The following is a 23,341-nucleotide window of genomic DNA, read 5'->3' as shown; positions in this document are numbered from 1 at the left end:
ACCCTCACCTACAGAGCAGCAGTCCGAGTTACAGAGAGGCTGCGTCACTTACACAAGATGTGGCAGAGTGAGGGCAAAAGTTTACGTCAGTGTCCTGGGGTAGCTGCCTCAGCTCCTCCTTCCTTGGCCCCCTTGGATGACAGGACCCCCATCAGTCCCCACAGAACCTCTCTGGAGCTCTCTGCATAGCCTGTACTGTAGCAGTGCGTGACTCAAAGTTTATGTATCAACACCATGATGAAAAAGTCAAATATTTATTAGTCGGGAAGGTCCTGAGCAGCTGAGAAAAACAGGCTTCTGTCCTAGGGGAGGGCAGGTCCTGTTTGGAACCCAGGAACTGTGGCTAGCTGGGAAGAGTCCAAGATCTTAGGCTGAGGTAGGGGAGGGGTAATGGACTTTCCCTCCCCCAACATCATTCTTCCTTTCTTTTTCTCTAGGTTACTTTCTCCAGTCACCTGGAACAGACAACCTCCCAGGCTCCTGGACACATGGCTGCCCGTTCCCTAGACTCCTCTACTTGCTTGACTTCAGATCCTAGAGAGGTGAGATATAGCCATTTCCTCTTTGCTGGCCATGTTCAGGGTATATGTGGTGGCCAGTCCTCATGCAGCCCTGAGTAGTCAGGCTGCTCTGATCCCATTTTACAGGAAGAGGCGGGAAGGGGTCTCAGACTGGGCCATGTCTTCCCCCAGCCAGGCTTTGATATTATCACTCTAGATGGCCAGAGCTGGACAGCTTCTTAGGTCCATCTAGTCGGATCTTTCACTTTGCGGGAACACAGGCTCTAAGAGGCTGACTGAATAGTCCAAGGTCATGTTGGACATGGCCCAGTCGAGACTGTTCTCCCTTGGTAAAAAACAGCAAAGCTCAATATGTCTGGTCATGAAACTTGGGGCCAGCCCTTCCTGTCTCGATTCTGCCTGAGGGTCAGACGGACAAGGGGGTGGGCCTAGGGCCCGACTACACAAGAGTCATGCCCAGGAAGAAAGGGCAGGAGCCTCCTCTGCCAATTGTCGAGGCTTTGACCAGTAGCAGGGCACCCAATTCAATTTGCTTATCTCCCTTCCTGCCTCCCTCTTTCCTGTGCTCTTTAATTATAGGCAGAGTCAGTGTCTTTTCCAATAAGTGCAAAGATGTCAAAGGGTCTGAGTGGGCAGAGGAAACAAGACATCCTTGATGGACCTCCACACTCCCTGGTTCCGGCCTTGGAGCAGGAAGGAAGGACCAGCCCATGGATCATGCCCAGTCCCTGTCTCTAGCCATCTGGCAGCAGTGAGCCAAGGCAGGGAACCCTGGAAACTGGACAGTAGAAATCAAAGGTTAAAATGCACAGATCCTTTGAGCCAGTAAGTCCATTCTGGAAAAAGTTTTGCACAGATATACACACATGTACAAAGGATGTTCATTACAGCCCCGTTCAGAATAGCAAGAGACTAGAAACAACCTAAATGTCCATCAACAGGGGGATGGTTAAAAATGTTATTTTTTTTCTGTGCCATGGAATACAATGCAGTTATTAGAATGAGTGAGGAATAATCTCTAAGATACATTGGTAAGGAAAAAAGACAAGGAGCTGAGAAGAGTGTGTAGGGGTGCACAGGTTTACATAAAAGGTATTTACTGCTTCTCACACATGTGTGTATTTTTCAGGAGGGTATTTAAGAAACTGCTAACACTGGTTTCCTCTGGGAAGGAGAGTTATTTTTCACTGTAAATTCTTATGCTTTCTGAATTGGGTGCCACGGACAATCTATTCAGTGAAGCACTTGATTTTATAAAAGACAATGAGATGTTCTCCCTGGAGATCATGTAAAGGAATGAAGGGGGCTGGTCATGAAACATTTTCTCTTGAAACTGAAGGCCCTCCCAGGTTATCTGTCATTGCTGTTTTTGATTAGACAAATATTTCTCTAAACCCCTATCTCTGAAGGAACACCATCAGTGGACCTTCAGTTTTGAGGATGTGGATAGAACATTTTAGGTCCCCCTTCTCTTCCTAGAAATACCCTGAAAGCAACATGGAACAAAAACAAGTTCCATTATTGGCAAAACTAGATCACTAACCCCCCAAACCAGTGGTTCCCAACCTTTATGGCACCAGGGACTGGTGCTCCTATAAGAATCTAATGCCTGATGATCTGAGCTGGGGCTGAGGCAGTGATGCTGGCCCTGAGAGCAGCTGCAAATACACATGAAGCTTTGCTCACTAGCTGCTCACCTCCTGCTGTGCAGCCTGGTTCCTAACAGGCCACGGAACTGGTACCAGCCCAGGGGTTGGGGACCCGTACCCTAAACAAACAATAGGTGGATCAGCTGCCCAAAGCAACTGAGATCAAGTGGGGCCAAGGGAGGAAGCAGAGGGAAGATGCCATAGCTATGGATTTCAGTACGAGCCAGCAGTGTATACTTCCCAAATATGAGGGACACACCCTAAGGTATAAAATCTGAACTCTTTCTTTGCAGCAGTGAAACCAGGGATGCATCGGCTGGCAACAGAGCTTCCCTAGACCCATTTGATTCTGAAGAGCAAAGGAGGTAGGGCTAAATAAGAAATCACACAAATATGCCACATTTGCAGGAACCTGTTTGTCTCTGAGGCAACTGGAGGAAAAGAGCTGGGCTAGAAAAAACTCACCTCCTCCGGAGGCAAATAATCAAAATTGAACCAGTACAGGATCTAATCAAAAATATATATAAGAAAAGTGAAGGAAAGGCAAAGCATAGGTAAAGTAATGGTTGGCAGAAAACTGCTTGCCCTCAGAAAAATGTGGCCCCAGAAGAGACGAAGATTATGGCCAAATATTTCATTGTGAAGGAAAAAACTTAGTAAACAGTTGTTTCTGTAAAGCAAAAACACAAAGCAGATATACAAGAGGAAGAAAAAACTTATCAGGAAAGCGAAAGGGGGAAAATGAAATGAGTGCAAGGGGAAAAAGGCACAGAAAACAGAAAAGCAGAAAAAAAAGGAAATAAGGAGCTAGAAAGGCTTAATCAGAAGAGAGCAGATAGACAGCTAATCTATGCTTAACTAGGGTCCCCAAAAGAAGGAAACTGAAATACAAGCCTCAGAACTGCCTGTCAAAAGGGCATGGTACTGTGTTCCAAGAAAAATAGACTTGCATGGCCAACATCAAGGCACAGGCTAGTAATGACATGAAAGATACGGAAAGATCAAAATGAATATAAAGGAAAAAATCAGGCTTCAGCTTCTCCATGGCAACATTCAACATTAGAAGAGAAAAGAACAAGATCTGCAAAAATCCTCAAGGAAACAAAGTGACCCAGGGATTATTTTTTACTCATTCAAGTAGAAAGGTGAGAGACCGTTCTGAACATGAAGGAACTCCAGGAGTGCTGTTCACAGGAAGCCTTAAGCTGTGGACTACAGGGTCAACTTCAGATGATGGGAAAGTAAGGCAAAAGTGCTGGTGGTGAGCACTGACCCTGTTTATCCAGAAGACAGTTTGAAATGACTGCAGTGATAATAACCAGATGCTAACATTACAGACCCTAGGAGAGTAATAGTATCTTTCACAACAGAAGGGAGGAGACAAGGAAAGATGACAGTAGTATAAGAACATGGATGTCCTCAGTTTTAATACTTGGGATCAAAGGACATCATTTAAAGCTGATGTCAGGTAATAGAGGTTTAAAGGTTTGAAGTGAACTCCATAAAAATGTTGTAGAATGGAAGAGGAAATACAGTTGATGCTTGAACAACACAGGGGTTAGGCACACAGACCCACCACCCACCCCGTGCAGTGAAAACTCCACATATAACTTTGACTCCCCCAAAACTTAACTACTAATAGCCTACTGTTGACCGGAGCCTTTACTGATAACAAACAGTTGATTTACATATTTTGTAATATGTATTATATACTGTATTCTTACCATAAGGTAAGCTAGAAAAAAAGAAAATGTAAAGAAGAGAAAATACTTACAGTACTGTACATATTTACTGAAAAAAATCACATATTTTAAGAATTAAACCATAAAAGAACTATAAGAAACCCTGGTAGAGCTATTTCTTGTTTTGTTTGTTTTTAATAATCTCAGCGTGAGGAAGGTCATTCTAAGTATTCCAAAGGCCAAGAAAGGAAATTATGACAAGTTTCACTTCACAAAGAAAATCTCTCCATGGCAGAACCATAGACAAATGACAAACTGGAAAAAACATCTGCAATTCATGTGACAGACAGCGGTCTACTTCCATCATATACAAAGAGCTCCTACAAATCAACAGGGTCAAAAACAACCCTATTGGAAAAATGGACCAAGGAGATGAATAGATAAGTCAGTCAGACTACATCTATCAAAATTACAAATGCACATACCTTTGACCCAGTATTTATTTCTACTTCTAGAAATTTATCTTGTAGTTGCATTCACACCTTTGTGACACATACACGGTTGTTTACTGCTGCATTGCTTATAATGGCAACAGGTTGGGTGTGGTTCTACTTAAGAGACTAGTCAAATAAATTATGGATCATCCTTGCTATGGAAAACTATACGTCAAAAGAATGAGGAAGCTCTTTAGATGCTGACATATAGGATATATTACTAAGTGAAAAACTGAGGTGCAGGACAGTGTGTAAAATATGTGTGGACACACGTATTTGCTGGGATGTGCATAAGAGATCGAGAAAGACACACGAGAAGATGACAGTTCTAGCTGCCTCTGAAGGAGACAGGGTTGGGCAACGTTGGGAGAGGGAGGCTTTGGTCTATATACCCCCCATCATTCCTTTTGAATACTAGACCACATGAATGTGTTACCATGTCTAAAGGTAAATCCATGTTAAAAAAAGAAAAAAAAAAAAAACAGTGTAAGCACAGCGATAAATGGCAACTGATCCTATGCTATAGGACAGAGGTGATAGGGAGGGGTGGGGACTGTGGTGAACGGGAGATGGGTGTCCCTTTAAAGAGGCAAAAGTCCAGTTCTAACCAATAGCTTCCTGCGTATAGGAACACAGGCCTATGATGCCAGATCCTCTGATTTTTTTTTTTCGAGAGACACTAGAAATCCAGATTTTTATACAAATCTGTTTTTAAATGTTTGCAAATACTTCAAAATTAAAAAGACAAAAACGCTTGGGTGGCTAAAAATAATCAGATCAGAGGGTCTGGGATCCCTGTCCTACGTGGTCAAGGAAGACAGACCAGTCCAGCTCCCCAATTTGACACACTGAAAATGCAAAGCCCAGAGAGTGAAAAGACACCAGAGATCACATAGCAAATCAGGCCCTGAGCTGGGATCCCGTTGAGGACTACTTGCTTCCACATTATCCTACTCTTTGCTAATGCAGGAAAATGATGGTGAGCAAGATAGACATGGCATGTGGTAGGGTCACAGGAGGGGCCGGGGTTGGGGCCGTGGTGCTGGTAGTGGTCAGAGAAGTCTGCTCAGAAGGAGGTCACAGCCGGTGGGAGTTGGCCAGACAAAGGGGGTGGGTGCCGTTGTTGGGGAGGGACTCCAAGGAGGCGGCACAACATGGACAAAGGCCTAGAGGAACACGGAGAGTTCAAGACAGGGTCAGGGAGGGTGGATGTGCTGGGGCGTGGGTGGCATTCACTGCCCGGTACTGCCATGCAAAGGCCTGAGGTGGAAGAAGGCTTGTCACATGGGTGTTCCATGCCCACCTCCCACCGCCACCTTGGTGTGTCCAGGAATGGAAAGAGCCCTGTGGACTCGGAGTGGGCAGAGGAAGGGGAAATGTGGAGAGGGCTGGGAGGGATGGAGGGTACCGTACAGGGCGAGGGCACCCACTCACACTTGCGCAGCTCCAGGCTCTTGCTCGGGCAGGCCAGGTGTTGGCCCGGTGGGTTCTGGGTCCTCTGCAGACAGGCCAGCATGGCTGAGCTGGGGGCCGGCGGTGTGGCACGCTCTGTGGCAGGGTCCCTGTGAGGAGGGAGATGAGGTGCTTGTCACACGGGCTGTTCCATGCCCACCTCCCACCGCCACCAGCCGGGAGTTGCTGCCAGCATCCTCCCCACTATCCGGCAGAACATCAGAGACTTTCAAAACAGCCTCCCTTTCTCCGTGACAGATGAGGCCGAGAGGCATCGAGAGGCTCACACACGGCCTCACAGGAAGGAAAAGAATCCAGGTCTCCCAAGTGGTGGACTCCCACCATGATGGGGACAGAACTGCTCAGAGTACAGATCACCTCCTCTAATCAGCTTACTGATGCCCCAGGTCTGCGCAGATCCCCACCCTTATCGTGTTCCCTCAGCAGGCGACCATTCCAGGTGGTGGCCCCCAGCTCCCTTGTAACCTGTGAGCAGATCTGATCCCCCAGCCCCCTGTAGCCAGAGACCTCCATCTGGTCATCTGTGGAACTTTCATGGAGGGGCACCCAAGAACCGCCAGTGGGCACATGGGTGTTCCGGTTTACTGAAGTTGGTTTGGTCTTTTTGCAGGGTATTCTCACAGCACCTTTGGAGGGGTGATGTCCAGGATGGTGTCACTGGGAGAACGAGGGGGGCTCTAACCCTGAGTTGATCTCAGACTGAGCCCTGGGCCCAGGCCCCAAGGGCCACCAGGGCTAACTGACCAAGCTCCCTTCCCCAAAAGGAAAGGGCAGGGCCACCAAGGGCAGCCCTGCCAGCATGGGCAGAGGTCTCCAGAGGTGGCAGCTCAGATGTGGCTCCAGACAGGTTCGTATTTGCTCACTAACCCAGAGTCAGATGCCCAGCTTTCACCTGGAAATGCACATTTTCCCTTCACAAAGCCCACTTTCCTCAGAACCCGGAGTCCCTGAGGAGCAGGATGACACAGGCAGGACCTACCCTGGAGGCCATAGGGAGAGAGTGGGGCTCTCCCTGCCAGGTCCTTCCGTTCCTCTTTTCCCGGTAAGGAGACAACAGGCCCAGGGGGGATCTGAGCCCTGGACACCCCTGATGTCTACTCAGCCCAGGCACTCCGTCCCGACCACCTCCTGACCCCACCCCACTCTTCCAGGTCCCAATCAGCCAAGTCCCAAGGCAGAAGTTGGACTAACTCAATCCTCATGCTGGTTTTGAAAAAAGAAGCAGGGGGGAAGAAAAGGAAGTTATTTAATACTAAACAGGTGTCTGGAGCCCTAAATTCTGCTGCATTCTTCTAATAATGAAGTATTCATGAGGAAAAGCCTTTTTTCACTACTTTCTTAAGATACTAATTTCACAACAAGCTCCTTGTTACCGCGCAATTATTCCAATCTTGTATTTCCCCGAGACGGTTGCAGCCTCCTGTCTGTCCTGGCCTCTCGGTAAATGAAAGACAATCACGTAACCACCTTTCATTATGCTCTATTTTACTTTCAGCAAAGGTACCCTGAAAGAAATGATTTACACTGAAAGGGACTTTTATTCAGTTTCAAAACCAATTTTCTCCTATTACTGTCTCAAAAAAGAGAGAGAGAGAAAGTAAGGGATGGATGGGGGAGGGTAGTCGGTTTTCATCTTCCCCCCACCCCCAATAGCCAGCCTTAACGCAGCGATGCAGTAAAAGCTGCAGTATCCACTTCCCAGCTTTGATTTCTGGTAATTTAAAAATATGCCATTACAATCAGGCAGAAATTATACAGTTTAAAAAGGGAATGAAGTGGGGCTTATTGCAGAGATGAAAGCCCTTGACTGCGGGAATGAGGCGCCACTGCCACTCCTTGGGGACTTGGGACATGAGTGGGCGGTGGAAGCAGGCTTTGCTGAGGCCCTTGAGGGCACACCCAAACACATGGGTATGCTCTGCCCCTTGCAGACACCTGGGGACATTTGGACATGCTGCCTGCCACGCTGGGTGTCCACATACACCTGTATTCGCTTACTGCATGTTTTCCCGCAGATGGGCTGTCACTCTCACTTCTCGCCCGCACCACGTGACATGCCCCTCCATGCCCTCTGGCACCCTCTCACATGTGTAGGCAGCCCACAGCCAGGCATGCTGTGTGGCCTGTGGCTACCCCGCAGCACAGCCTCTCTGTCAGCCTCCTGCCCAGTGGTGTCCACCTCTTACCACTCTGATGCAGGGGCTGGGGCACAGAGGGGAGAGCTGGAGAAGGCCAGCTGGCTGCAGGGCCCAAGCTTCTCCCTCTACAGATGAGGAAACCCAAGCCAGAGAGAAGCAGCATTCCGCCCAGGGCCACCCAGCAGGCAGTGGCTGGGTAAACCTGCTCCCTCACCACTGGGCTATACTGCTGCCCACAGCCAGTGCAGTGCTGGGCCAGAGAGGCGGTGTCGTGTACTGAGGAGCCCTGGGCTGGATGCCTGGACCCCTCTCTGCGCCCCCGCCCCCAGCCCAGTGCCTGCTATGCACCCCAAGGGAAGCTACTGTCCCTCTTATGGAAATGGCTCCATGACCCCTCCTAGCTCATTTTCCTTCAGGATCCTGGCCTTGCCCAGCCCTGCCCCATCTCTGGCCTTTCACTGGGTGCCAGAGGCCCAGAGCCCAGTCTCTCTCCAGCCCCAAGCCCACCCCCCCAGCCCAAGTCCGTAAGGGTCACATATCCCAGAATGCTTTGCAGCTGAAAAGAGCAGACTAAGGGCTACAGTTGTTAGGTGAGGGGCAGGCTGCCTATTCCGGGGCCTCTCCGGACCGCCTCACTGCCCTCTCACTCAGGCTCTAGTTTTCAGAGGACTCTGGTAGTGGATGCCCAGGCAGTTCTGGGAGCCAAGAGGTCACCTGCCCCAACTGGGGCGGGCGAGGCACAGAGGATTCTCTGGAGGCCTCAGTTCAGCTTTTCTGGTATAGCCGCCTGGATTCATCCCTTGCTTCCGGAGGCCCAGCAGGCAGGGCCCTGAAGCCTGAGATATGGGCTTTACTTGGAGAGGAGGGATTCTCTTCTCTGCTCTCTTGGTTCCCCTAACTCATCGCTCGTTCTCCCAGGAGCCTGTGTAGTACTGCTGGGGCACGTGGGGGTTCCAGTGTGTGTAGGGGGACAGGGGCCAGCCGAGCATGAGACATGTGGACCACCATGTCCAGTGTCTGTATCAGCCCCATCATCTACAAACAAGACTAAGATCCCTCTCCTCGGCCTTAACACTTCTCTCCGGGCTCACGACTAGAGCCCGACCTTCGTTTGCCTGGCCCCCAAGGCCCCCGTAACCTGCCACCCTCGTCTCTCGTGGCTTCCTCCAGCCCTCCCTCCAGCCTGGCTGCCTCCAAACCTTTGCCTGTGCTGGTCCTATTGCCTGCAGCACTGCTACCCCGATCCATTTTTAACTTAGAATCTGGCTCCCCGCTCGCAGCCCTAATCACACTAAATTGTAACTGCCAATTTTCATGACTGTCTTTCTCCACTGGACTCTGAGTTTCTCAGGGGCAAGGATCATGTCTTGTCTCTTTCTCTCCAGTGCCTGGCAAAGAGTACCATTTAATAAACAGGTGTTGAATGAATGGCTGAATCAATGAATTGGTTATTGTCAGATGAAGTGACCAAGGCCCAGAGGAGCCAACCACCCTGTACATGGTCACACAGCAAGCTGGGGACAGGACTGTGGCAGGTACTGAAAACATTCGTGATCTTCCCGTGACCCCACCCTGCCCCCTCCCTGCTTAGCATCATCCCATCGGTAGAAGGCGAGCCCTTCAGAGCCCCCACCAGCACTCATTACACCCCCAGCCAGGGACCATCCTGGGAGCACTGCTCATTTTGAAATCCTATCTGCAAATCAGGCTGTTTATAAGCCCAAGGTCTTTTGTGACTTTAATAATAAAAAGAGGGGAAGGGAGGGGGAAATGCCGTAAGCCTCAATGATTAGAATGCCTTGGCACTGTCCCTGACGTGGGGTCTGATAAGACGCCTTATCTCAGAGGCACCCCTAGGAAAAGGTCCCCTTCACCAGATAACGCCCCCAGCTGTCTATATGCCCTTTCATAGCTGAGGATTTAGATAAAAGAAGTGTGACAGGGGAGGGGAAAAAAGGAAGGAACTCTCCAAGTCCAAGGTGGAACTGAGTCGGTGCTGCTCACCTTGGCAGAACAATGAATAGGAGAAGGATGTCTAAAAGCTGTCTTTATTTTTGTTAAAAGAATGGGGAACTGGAGCCTGCCTGCCTTTTGTCATCTCTTCCTTCCTGTCTGGCTACAGAGGGCTTTGGGGACCCTCAGGCCAGCGGGAGGGGGTAATCTGAAAATAACAATGCCCCCATGAATACTAATAATAGCAGTGCACATTTATCGAATGCTCCCTCTGTGCCACACCCCATGTGCATCCTGTCTGTTATACCTCACCACATCCTCCTAGCATCCTCTGTGTGGCTTCTGTTTTTAGCCCCATTTTACAGATTAGGAAATGGTCACAGAGGGGAAGTAGTCTGCACAAGGTCACATAGTTTTTAGATGACAGAGCCCAAGGGTGTCAACCCCCTCTAGAGCCTGCACCCTCAGCTCCACACTGTATGGCTCCCACCCCGGCCCCATTGTGGTTGGGGGCCCTCAGCCCCTAGCTCCCAGTCAGCTGGGCAGGAGGAAATAGAAGAAAAGGTCTGCTTCTCCCCACTGCCCAAATCTACTTTGATTCTATTCCAGGAGAGGCTGGGATCACAGAGAGGGAGGAGGTGAGAGGAAGGGAAAGAGGAAGGGGGCTTGCGGGAGGCCACTTATCCCATAAACATTCACAAAGGACAATGTGTAAGGCCTGGGTTGGGCAGAACAGAAGAGGAGATGAAAAAAGCCTAGGCCCTGTCTGGAACCATTTTGAACTGACTGTAATTTACCCACCCATTATTCACATTCATTCATTCATTCAGGCAGGCAGCAAACACTCCCTGAGCATCTTTTGGGGAACAGCCCTGTGCCATGTGCTGGAAGAATGAATATCAATGAGTGTCCTACCAAAAGAGAACATTCAATCAAAACTGGCTTCCCAGTCCCAAAACCAGTCGGTTAAAAATGGACTTTACTGGCTTCTCCCCACTCCGCCCCCCGCCCCCACCACAGCCTTCAATATTTCCCTGAAGCGGCAGGTGGCCAGAACTTTCCCTGGTGCATCCTGTAGGTCAGCAGTCTGCCCCTCACCAGGCTGGGCTGGCCCTGGAGCAGGGCAGAATGTGAGTACATACTTGGGCTCCACAGCAGAGCGAGGCTGTGATTCCATGAAGGCCAAGGATTGTGCCACTTCCCAACCCGTCCTTCCCCTCTCCCTAGGGCTGCCCATTCTGGTCTCTGTGGCTCAACTCAAGGCCAAAGACTGGCTTTGGCTTGGAGGAGAAGGTCATGCCAGGCCCTTCCCAGCATCAGACTAGGAGTTCAGAGAGGAGGGCCAGCCTCAGAGGCTTCGGAGTGGCACCTGCCAGGCAGTGGCCAAGCACGGGGGTTCTAACCAGCTTAGCGACCTTGAGGAAGTCACAGCACCTCTCTGTGTCTGTTTCCTTCACTGAATCTTGATAGAGAGTGAGCCAGCAGATGGTAGGAAAGCCTTCCAGCTTGGATGAAGGGATGTTATAATTTGGTTTTCAAACACAATCCAGTGCACTAGGTTTGTGCAAGATACAGGGCTAGGTCCTTGGCCCATTGGCATACAAAGGGGGTTCTTGATGCTGTCTGTCATTGAGGGATTTAGAATCTTGAGTGGGGATGAGACAGGAAGCTGGAAGAACGCAGAAGTTCATGTAAAGTGATGAGTGAACTGTTAGGACCCTGAGTTGTTTAAAAATAAGCAAAGGAGATGCCTGCTATTCCCAGGGCTTCACCACCCTTATGGGGAGGGGGCAAGAGCCCTCCCACAGTTCTCACCTCCAGCCCCCTTGCTTTACTTGTAGCCTCATTCTCTTTCATCACAGAACCTGCCCCCAAATGCAGGGAAGAATCTGAAGTGATGACAAGAGGCCCAGGGCCTGGGGAGGGGAATGAGCACTGGATTGGGAGGCTGGGAGAGTGGGATCAGATCCTGGCTGTGTGGCCCTGAGTGGGTCACTTTTCTGTGTTGCTCCCTACTACCATGAACAGGGCTAGCATGAAGCCTCAGAAAGCTCAGTACCCCCTGAACATAGACGGGCAGAATTTACCTGCCCTTGGCCAGAAGAGAAGAGTGAGAGCCCCTTGCCCAGGCGTGCCATAGGGAATCTGGGCGCATGGTCCCTCCCCTACAACAGAAGGATCCACTGTCTGTCTTTCTTCCTCTCCTGTCTCTAGCCCTGTCTCTTATTCCATCTGCTTCCCTGTCCTTCCCCTTCTTTCCTGCTGTCTCCTTTCTTATTCCCTTCCTGACCCCTACTCTCCCCTCTCTCTTTCCTCTCTCCTGCAACTCTGTCTCTCTGTAAAGCAGATGGAAGAGAAGCCTACACCCATCCCCCTCTTGCAGCTCCCTCCCCCATCCCTGTTCTGAGCCTGAGGCCTTCCAGGGGACCCTGTTAATAATTAAATGTTAATCTAAAAAGCAATTTGAGCTGTGGCTAGGCAGATCTGGTTAGAGATTACATTAGCATGGAGGAGGTGAGGGTAATTTTCTTTAACCCCTCTCCTGATCTCTCAAGCCCTGGAATCTTTAAGTCACATTGGCACTGCTGATTAAACTGGTGCAGGGCTTGGCTGTGGATAAAGGGCCTGTGAAAAGTGATTATTTCCCACTGCTATTTGGGCCACAGCACCAGAAAGAGATTTTCACTCTTTTTTAAAGGTGGGTGGGCACTACCCCCATTCAACAGGAGGCCTCAACTATTGCCAAGATTACTGCTGCATTCACCCCCACAGCTGGAGGGCTCTCTAAAATGCAAAACTGGACACAACATCCGTGGGTCCCTCTGGTCCTGGGATAGAACACTAGCCTCTGGCCCCTCCATTGAGCCGAACTCACTATTCCTAGCATCTCGTCTGGGTCTGGGTGGGGAATAGATACTGGTAGTTCTGGGCTGAAGGGGAGACCAAAAAGTGAACCGACAATCACTAATTCTGGATAGAGAAGTCCTGAGGTGGGCATCCTTCAGGACACACCTCTCACCCCTGCACTTACAGGCCTTTGCCCACATAATCCCTTCTACTTGCAAGCCCTTCCCATGTCTCTACCCCTTGAAATTCCACTTGACTTTCAGCTGAAGTCCATGTTCCTTAAGGGCTTCTAGGAAACATACAAGGTGCTTGATAAACGTTTGATGAAGAATCAAATGAATGGCATTCCCCTTGTGGCTCTCCTTGACCCATCCTCCATGGGTTTATGGTACTATGACCAGTACCTGTGCATAGCGGGCCCTCAGGAAACTGACCGCTGAAGGAAGGATGGGTGAGAGGCTGGCCCGGGGTGGAAGGGCAAGGCGAGGCTCAGGAAGTGTCTGACTGGAACCCAGGGCTGAGGTCTAGGGGTGGGCAGCTGGCCTGAGCTCTTCAGCACCACGGCCAGATCCCAGCGCAACTGCCCTGAAGAAGGGGCAGTGCTAAACCTGGGAGAGTAGTGACATCGGTCGCCATAGGAACTAGCCCTGCCGTATCTGCCCAGAGCAGCACTCCAACCTCTTTAGGGACCACATGACAATAAAGCACCAACTTACTGCGTGCCAGGGCCTGTGCTAGATGCTGAGGCAGTGACGTGACCTGACAGAGGAAGGGGCTCTGAGGAGTAATTACGAGGCAGGGTGAGAAGCCATGATGGGGCCACCACACCTATCCTGGGGGTGTCAAGATGAAAGGACAGCCCTGCTGTCTCATAAAGGTGACAGTACTGTGTCCCAGGCTTTGGAGCCCAATGCTGGAGCTTTATCTCTTAACTAAATCCCAGCTTTATCCCTTAACTCTGTGGCCTTAGGCAAATCCCTCTCTGAGCCTCAGTTTCCTCACCTCAAAGAGGGGTTAATTCCTTACCGCAAATTAGTACAAATAAAGTGCCAGGGTCACAGGAGTAACTCCCTAAGTGGCAGCCATTATTAGTATGGTTTATTATTATCAACAGGTAAGTAGTAGAAAATAGCCCAGTGAAGAAAGCAGGGCGAGGGGGTCCCCAGCAGAGGACTGTACAGGCAAGGAGACTTGAAAGCAACTGGTGTGTGGAGAGCCTGAAGCTGCTCCAGGTTGCTGGAGGAGAAACCCTTCTGGCGAGAAATCGAGAGCCCCCATCTGTGCGAGGCCAGGCAAGGTCACCAAGACAGAGGGGACAGGGACAGGCATCCCCCCACTTCAAGGTAGGGTGATCTGTTTCTTGTGGACAAGTGCTGATTTAGGGCAGGGAGAGGCTAAGAGAAGGTGCTGCGTGGGTGGGGCTCATATGAAGGCTCAAAAGCTGCCCCCTCCAGTGATGGGGTGTAGGGGCAGTCATTGCTGCTGGCCATAGGCCTGGCAGCCCTCTCCCAGAGCCAAGCTCCCCTCCAGGGCCAGCACCTAGGGAGTGAATAGGGGGTGCAAATGAGCCTTCAGGAAGCCTTAGCTGGAGGAGCCAAGCCCCAGACCTCAGGCTTCCTCCCTAGCTTCCACCTCCTGAAGTACTCTTTCCTGACAGCCAGATCCCAAGGTAGGAATTTGGGTTGGGGCCAACTATACAAGTCACTGGAGGCCTCCCATCTCCTAGTTCTGGCCTTGGCTCTTTAATGACAAGTGCTATCAAGTCTCCATCATCACTTTCCAGATAAGGGGTGAGATGTGGGTGAAGCTGGGAATCAATACTGAATGCCATCTGTGCTACGACGCTACATAATAGGGGCTGAGGGAGCTCAGGGAAAAGGCCTCAACCCAGCATTTTTGGAGGAAATTGTGGGACCTTCCTGGAGGAACAGTATCTAAGTGGAGACCAAAAGGACAGTGGTGTTACCAAATGACTCCAGATAACAGGATGACAACCTGGAAGAAGGAACTCTGTGTGCAAAGGGTAAAAGTAGGACCCATCATGGAGCTGGGAGGGGCTGGGTGCTCCCAGCCATCCTATCACCTATTCCCCTGCACCCCAGCCCCTATTACTGCACCCACAGTTCAGGGTTAACTCAATGACAGGGAAGGAGAAAATCTAATAATCAGAGCAATAATAGGAGCTAGTTTTTATTTTTAGTGTTCCCCATGGGCCCAGCACTTTACAGACATCACCTCATTTAACCCACCCCACATCTGAGACAAAGCAACAGTTACTATGGTCGCTGTACCCATGAGGAAACAGAGGCCCGTGGGGGCAGCGGCTATCTAAGGTCACAGACTGGGTAGTGGAAGGGGTAGGAAAGCCCAGTGGAAGAGGTGGGCCTGAAGATTGGACCCCGAGGGGAGAAGAGGACGGGAGGAAGACGGGAATGGCTAGGAGTGCTTAGGAGAAGAGAAACTGAGGCGGGCAGGGTGAGTAGGAGGGGAGGAGAGCGGAAAAGAAAGAGGCCGATAAAGGCTGATCTTGACTTTCAGCCTGAAGCCAAGGTTCAACAGATGCTTCAGGGAGGTCAGGCTGGCACAGAAATTAGTGGAGCATCGGGGCAGGGGTGCAGAAACGGAGCAGGGTGTATGGCCAAACCCCACTTATGCATGGGCCAGGGCTCTAGCTTCCAGCCTTTGCTGGGCTGGAGCGGGGGATGATGTGTGTGCAGTATCTCTAATCCCATTTCTAGTGGAGGAACTCTGTGTCATCTGGCACGGGGCACCCTAATTTTAGCGTTGGGGAGGTGGGGCCAGACCACCTGGGTTCTAACTCAAGCTTGGCTACAGCCTGGCCTGTGTGACTGTTTATCTCTGGGGAGTTTGATTTTTCTTTTTTGTGCTTCTCTTTATTTTTCTTATTTTGTGCTTCTCTGATTTTTCTGTGGTGCACATATATCACTTGTGTATTTTTAAAAATAACTTCTTAAAAGGGATTTAACCACTGCTCACCAGGATGCTGGAGTGTATTATAAATTCCCTAACATGCCGGGGAGCAGCTGCTCCATGAGGAGGCAGTGGTAGCCAGGGAAGGTAGAAATGGGTGATGAGAGAGACAGGGGGACAGGAAGGCCCAGAAGCTTTGAAATCCAGGAGTGAAGGGAAGCAGTGAGCTTTCTGGGGGTGAGGAGGTGGGGGTTGGGGGACAGGAACAGATCCAGTCTAGCCAGCCCTCCAGCAGTTCCTGTCAGCAACTCTTCTGCAAGGGACCGCTGCTCTGACCACCTGCTCTGACCGTGTGCCCTATCACCTTTCAACTTCCACACGGCCCCCATGCGCCATTCTCCACCTTGCTGGGGGCAGGCTGAGCTTTTCCATGTGGAACTGCCTTCTCTGCTCAAAACTCCTTCACTGGCTTCCAGGGCATTTGTAACAATATCCTGTGTGTGAACCTCCCCCCAACTCCCTCCCTATACTGTCCCCCTCCCCTTGCTCACCCTGCTCAGCTGTACTGGCTTTTCTTCCCGTCCTCTCACAGGCCGACTCTGGTCTCATCCCAGGGCCTTTGAATTTGCAGTTTTATTTGTACCTAAATATTCTACAGCCATGCTCTCCAACAGAAATATAACGTGTTATAAATTTATTAGTGCTCACAGGAGAAATTATGTTTAATAATTTATTTTATTTAATTCAATATATCCAAAATACTATCACTTCAACACGTAATCAATATTCAAAAATTACTGAGTATTTTACTATTTTTTTTTTCATACTAAGTCTTCGAAATCTGGGGGTAGATTTTATACTTACAGGACATCTTCGGTCGGACTGGGTGGCATTCCCTATACCAGCTCTGTCTCCTCGTTCATGCCTCAACTCAAACATCACCTCCCCCAAGAAGCCTTCCTTGATCACCTAAACTAAGCTGGCAACCCTCTGCCCTGGCCACTATCCCATCACCACTGTAGTTCCTTCACTGCCATTATCACTCTGAAATGATCTTATGAATGATTTAGCATCTATCTCCCCTACCTGAGCACAGATTTTGCTGTGTTTGCACACTGGGGCACACGGTAGGTGCTCAGGGTGGACAGGTAGAGGATGGAGGTCAGGGTGGCAGCCCAGGGGCCCCTCTCCGCCTACTTCGTTCCAAATTCTACTCTTGGTGATGAGAGGCAGAGACCAATTATGTGTGTATGTACGCACACGTGTGGGGGATGTGTACACACACACACACACACACACACACACGCACGCACGCACGCACGCACCCTCACCCCCTCCCCTCTGCTTATGAAAAACGGGCTCAGAAGATGGGCCTCCTTTCAAAATCAGCCCGGCGCAGAAAAACGGCTGTGACAGCACAAAGCCGAGATTGAATCAGCAATGGGCCCGATTGCCTGGTGACGGTTACAAATGATCTGATGTGGAAAAGACAGGATCAGATGTGCGCAGAACAACGGCTGCTCAGAGCCCCCACATGCCAGACAATGGGCTGCCGGGCAAGCGAGCAGGCAGGTGGCTCCCAGAAGCTCAGGCCAGAACATGCTGATGGGTGTAGGGCCCAGGATAGGCTTAGCATAGAGCAGGCCCTTCCTTGGTGCCAGACCCTGGGCTTGGCCGCATCCATGCACCAACTCACTCATGTGAGCCCTGCTTGACCAGGGTGGTCAATTATGCAAGACAAAATCAGACATTTCCCAAATGCTTAACATCTGGGAAGAATGTCTCTATCATGAGACCAAGTGCTCAGCTCTGGGCAGTTGGATGATGGCTGAATTTTTCTTCATCAGATTTGCCATTTCCAAATACTAAAACATGAGTATTATTTTTGTAATTGGGGAGGAAAAAGAACCTTTTCCCACCTTCTTGTACCCCACTGACCCCTAGCTTTTGCTCTCTGAGGTGTGCAGGAGGGCAGGAGGGAGCCAGGTCCCCTGCCATTCACAGCTCCAGGACAGCCACTGAACTGGCTTCTACCCTACCCCCAAAGGGTGGGTTAGAGTTTGAACCTCTGAGTGTGCAATTCCCAGGCCCTCAACCAACTACTACTGCAACTCCCTCCATAGCTCTGTTCGTGGAGGTTGGGTCCAGAGAGACCACATGGCTTGCGAGGGGTGCACAGCAGTGACGTGGCCCAGCTGGGGCCTCGCAGACACACCTCTAGTCTCTTTTTACTCCAAGGCCAAGCACATAACATATGCTCAATAAATCCCCACTGAACAAACAGAGGGATGCGTTGGGGCCCCTCATTTCTGCCTGCTCCTCCTATGGCCCAGGGCTCATAGTCTCGTCTCCGGTCACTGCCGTGGGGTCCCTTCCTCCTCCTCTCACTGCAGTTTACCACCTCAACCGAACAAACCCCTCCACATATCTGGAACACCTGGACCACCAGAGAACTGATGACTGAGTGTTCTTCAACATAGTAGTGAGTAGGCAGAGAGGCAGGGCTGGTGGAAAGTAGGTAAAAGCCTCCTCTCAGGCCCACTGTCACATGCCAGTGGGGCATGGTCTGGGAGGTGATGCAAGCCCCAGCTGTGTCTTGAAAGCTCAAGGGCTGGGAAGCTTCTGGAGGAGGGGGCCGGCCCCTTAGGAGGTCTGGGAGGGGGACTACTTCATCCAACAGCAACCACATGCAAGACGCCACATCTTAGGCTTGAGCTCACCCTGAGAGGTGGGGGTAAATCCTTTGCTCCTGCTCTCTAGCAGGGAGCAGAGGCTCAGAGAGGACATGGGTTTGTACAAGGCCACCTGGTGGGGTCTGGATTTGGAGCAGGCCTGAAGGACTCTCAAGACAGTGGAGGGCTGTGCCGAGGAAGGGCAGGGATTCCAGTGGGTACTCAATGTCCTACAGGACTGCCCACTCCTGGGGTGGGCACTGAGTCACCTCCCTTGGGTGCCACCTTGGCCCTGAGTGGTTGGCATGACTGCAGGCCAAGAGGCTGATGTCAAAGGGGACATCCTGAGGCCAAAGGGGACATCCTGAGGCTACCACCACCACCACCGCTCCACTGGCCTTCACTTTCCAGACCATCGAGGCACTGCCCACCTCAGCCCCTGGCCGGTGGCATCCAGAAGGGGTCAAACAGCACCATGGCTAAAGCACAAACCCAGAACTGTGTTTGAACCGTGGCTCTGCCACTTACCAGCAGGACTCTCTTAAGTAAGTCGCTGAGTCTCTCGGGCCCTCAGTATCTCTGTCTGAAAAATGGGGCTAGAAACCATACCTCCCTCACCAGGCCTTGGTGAGGACTAAGCCGGATGTTGTGTCACCCGCCCAATGGCAGCAGCTACTCTTACTGTCGCCCTCTTAGCTCCTTGAAATCTACCACCCACTGGGTATCCACTGTGACAGCAATGTCCACCCTCAGCTTTCACCGTCATGGGCCAGAGAGGACATCAAGGGGCTTAGAGAGGTGAATCCCCGGGTTCAGGTGGAGCTTCGAGGGAGCCCAGCGAAGAGGGTTAGTTCCCAGGAGGAGTAGCTTCCTGGAAGAGGGAATATCTGAGCCCCCTGACTGTGTGTACTGGCACAGAGCCTAAAAGCACCTAGTGGGGGCTCAGGGAGACCTGGTGAGCCAGTTCTTTTAGGGCCAACTGAATGGTGTGGGGGGCAGTGAGGGCATTCTGGTGTAGGGACCCCACCCCACGGGCAGCCACCAGAGGTAACACACCCACTGAGTCCTAACCTCCCTAAGGTAAGGACTATTATCCCAGTCTTCCAGAAGGGGAAACTGAGGCACAGGGAGAATTCATTTGTCCAAAGCCATCCAGTGAGGGACTGGTGTATCAGGGATTTGAGCTATCTGGCTCTGCAGTCATAACTACCCATGCACAGCCTCTTGCCATGACAGAGCATGCAGGGCAGGGGTGAGGTATGCGAGAGAAGAATGGACACAGGCTGGAGGAGCTGGGGTTAGGGAGGGGCCCTGAAGGCCAGCCTGAGGTCTTGGCATATCATCCACAGACTAGAGGGAGCCACAGAGAAGGCATGATGGTTATAGGACTCTGGAGCTGGCTCACCTGGGTTCAAACCCCAGCACTTCTACTTGCCAGCTGTGTACCCTTGGGCAGATCAACTAACCTCTCTGTGCTTCAGTTCCACGTCTGAAGAAAGGGGTTCAGATCAATGAGGCTGAAGTTTGGCATACAATAAATTTTATGTGTTTATTAAAGTGGAAAAAAATCCCTGAAATCTCATGGATTGAGGCAGTGCCCATCAGGTTTGGGGACAATCTAGTTGCTAGCCCTAAGGCACATTTTGTCCCAGGGCAGTGGGCACAGCCTGGCACACCCCAGCCCTGCCAGGTGGGTGCTAGGCCTGGGGAAGGGTGGCAGCGGCATCTCGAGCCTCGCCAGGGCACGTGCCAGCATATGCGTGTGCGCGGCTGTGTGTGTTGCTGCAGCAGCTTCTATGCAAACATGTTAATTTGTTTTCATTTTGTGTTTTTTTTCCCTCGCAAGATAATTGGGTGAGTTTGAAGTCTTGGCGAGGCTGCTGATTATAGCTATTTGGGTGGTGCCCTCGTGGGGCTTGGGCCCTGCCTCCTGCCTCTGGCGGTGTCTTGAGGGTATGTGGAGCTGCCACCGGGTTCTAGGGACTCTTGCTGGCCAGGATTGGGGATGAAGGTGGCATGACATCTGGGATCCCCATCATGCCCTCCACCCAGACAATACCCCATCACTGAAAGGTACAAATCCCACCTACAAGCATTTTTCCTTTGCCCTCCTTGATGCAGTTAAAAAAAAAAAAAAAGTGACAGGTTGCCAATATTAAAAAGAAAAAAAATCTAAGATTCTACTTACAATTCTCATTATCTGGTTTCTCTTGAAAACAAACTAAAACTGGCAGCTTTAGAACCACTGTGACGGCTGCTTTGTTTACTGTGCCACCTGGTTGGCCCCATGGGCACCTGAATTTTCTGCCCTGGAGAAGGGCACGGGCTTTGGGGTCTGATAGTCCGAGGCTCAGACCGAGGCTCCACCCTCAGAAGCTGTGTGGCGTCAACCAGTATCTGCCTTTCTGAGCCTCTTGTCCCATCTGTAAACCCTTTGCCTTGCCTTGGGAGGATTAAAATGAGATGGCCCAGTTTTTAAGAGCATAGTAGGGGCTCAGAAATATTTGTTCCCGTCTGTAGGAGGAAGAGCCAGGATGGGAGTTTCCTGCTCTTCGGGTGTCCTGCACTTGATCCCATCCCCAGACGTGCAGCCTTGTCACTGATCTATTTGTATCTGTTTCTCCTGCTAGCGGGGGACGAGGTCTCTGACAGCCAGGGCTGCGTCTTTGTTTCAGACTTTAATGAAGGCCTACTATGCACCACACTGAAGAGCTGGGAGAGGTGAAAAGGCTTGGGGGGCTCAGGGATCTGGTAGTGGTGAGCAGGGTACGAGACCCAGAGTGAGGGCTCCACGCCTCAACTAGACAGGGGGTATTTAGGGAAGAGGCAAGTCTGAGTTACGAAGGCACGTGTGTGTATATGCACGAGTGCACTGGGGAAGGGGACGGTGGAGGTGCTCCTGGTGCGAGCTCTGGCCTAAGCAAAAGCCTAAAGAAAGGAATGACCTGGTGGGTGTAAGCTAGTCCCAGGTGACTAGAATATGCTCTGAGAAGCTAAGTGGCCTTTGGGGGCTTCCTGTGGGTGGTTCTAGGCCTTCCATAGAGCTGGTTTCAGAGAGGACTTGGTCAGTGTCTGCAGTGGACAGCTGCCAAGTGGGCCAGGTGAGGTTCAGGAAGCTACCTTTCCTGTGTTCCTGGCTCCTTGGGATCCTGGGACCCTTAACCAGTCGCTTCAGTGACCTGAGCCTCAGTCTGCTGACCTGTAAAATGGGGCTGCAGTAAGACAATCCCTGCCATGTGCTCATGCTCCTTAGAGTTACCCCGCCACCAGCTCACTGCCTCAGCTCGTCCTCTCGTCTCTCCCAGGAAATAGTAGGGATGCTGTAAACCCCAGGCCATGTTCGTGCATCCTAAGCATGTGTAGACACTGAGCTCAGTGCTTTAACCTGCATTCTGGTACAACATCCCCAGTGCCGGATTCTACTTCATTCTTAGTTTTAAGTCAAGAAGATGGAGGTTTAGAGAAGGTTTAATGGGTAGGGCAGCCTTTAACAGGGTCCTGTGCTTGGCCCCCAATAAAGCTGCAGCTGCTAGCCTAGAGCCTAGCCAGGATGGAGGGATGGAATGGATGCCTGGTGCCCACCCAGGGAGTGAAGACAGCCAGTAGTCCTCTTGAGGCCACCCAGACAACTGAGGCAGGCACCTCAAATTGCAGCACTGGGTCCCAGGACCCCAGACCAGCAGGGCACAGATCATGGCTTCATGGCCAGCTATGGCAGTATGGCAAGTCACCTGTCCTCTCTGAACCTCAGTGTCTTCATCTGTCATATAGGACTACTGCCCTTTATTTGTTGGGTTGGTGGAATGCCTGGACCAGTGGTAGCACATAGTAGGCCCACAACAAACCCAGTAAATGGCTGCCAGTGACTCCATAGCATCCAGAAGCCCCCGGGAAACAAGAGGAAGGCAAATAATGGTGGAAGGACGTGGCAGGGGAGAAGATGACAGGCTCCTGGCCAGTCCCCTTGGGATGGCGGCAGACCTTTGTAGAGGACTTGGACCTCCCTCATCACACAGGGTGGCAGCTGGCAGCACCCCTCCCCCACTGAGTGTCATACAAAAGGGCCTCTATTCCTGGCTCTGAGCATTTATCCCTGGCCAGCTGGGTTGCACCGCCCTCTCCCCACCCTGCTGGCTACCCTGCCCGGCTGGAGCCTGCCCAAGGCTACACAAAGCCTGGTGTGTCCCTGCAGAGCCAGCCTGGCCTCAGAAGACCCCATCCACGGAGAACCAGAGAGCTCGAAAGGGTCCTGGGGAGGGTTCATAGTGTGTGGCAAGGCCATGTCCAGGCCACGATGGGGAGAGGATTGGGAAAGCATGAAAAAGACTCTGACATGGATGAACCTGCACATGAATCTGGCTCCAGTGTACCCCTCTCCTAGCTGTGTCACCTCAGGTTAGTTTGGACCTTGGTTTTCTCATCTGTACAATGGAGACAATAATAATAACCACCCAACTTTCTGGGCTGTTGAGGGTTCAGTTAGGCTATGTAAGGCCTGGCACACAGTTAGCACCCAGGACCTCAGAGCCAGATCAGAGGTACCTGGGGGAGGGGGTGGCAGGCAGAAGTGTCCTGAGGACTGGCCAGTCATGTTCTCAGCATATCCCTCCTCAGCCCTACCCTGGAAACCTGGGGGGCCCAGCCCCCTGGGTAGGAAATGGGGGACAGTACCCCCTCATAGACCATTCCACCCTCCACTCTCCACCCAGCAAGATGCATGTGTATTGCATGGCCTGAGCCCCTTACTGCCCCTGGCCTATCTGCTGGCAGCAGATTTTACCGAATAACAGCAGCTACTGTTCATGAAACACCTACTGTGTCCTGGGACTTCCAGCTCTATCATCTCCTTTCAACCCTATGGCTACCATGAGAGGCACGACAGGATGGCACAATGGTTATGGGCTCTGGAGATCAGCAACCCAGGTCCAAAGCCCAGCTCTACCACTTCTAGCTGTGGTACTCCTGGCCAGTCCCTCTCTGT

The 23,341-nt window shown here is 51.3% G+C and overlaps 1 protein-coding gene across 1 annotated transcript in view; it reads right to left on the bottom strand.

Moving 5' to 3' along the window:
• The window catches only part of FAM222A (family with sequence similarity 222 member A), a 55,249-nt gene that overhangs the window by 19,622 nt on the left and 12,286 nt on the right, over nt 1-23,341 (bottom strand). The window contains exon 2 of the mRNA XM_011377817.2: nt 5,781-5,908. Within this exon, the coding sequence (XP_011376119.1) occupies nt 5,781-5,862 (82 nt within the window). The 5' untranslated portion in view covers nt 5,863-5,908. The remainder of the gene's footprint in view (nt 1-5,780; nt 5,909-23,341) is intronic.

The sequence above is a fragment of the Pteropus vampyrus genome, unplaced genomic scaffold (genome assembly GCF_000151845.1).
Source record: "Pteropus vampyrus isolate Shadow unplaced genomic scaffold, Pvam_2.0 Scaffold322, whole genome shotgun sequence".
NCBI classification, from domain to species: Eukaryota; Metazoa; Chordata; class Mammalia; order Chiroptera; family Pteropodidae; genus Pteropus; species Pteropus vampyrus.
This window is presented reverse-complemented; position numbering and strand designations above follow the sequence as displayed.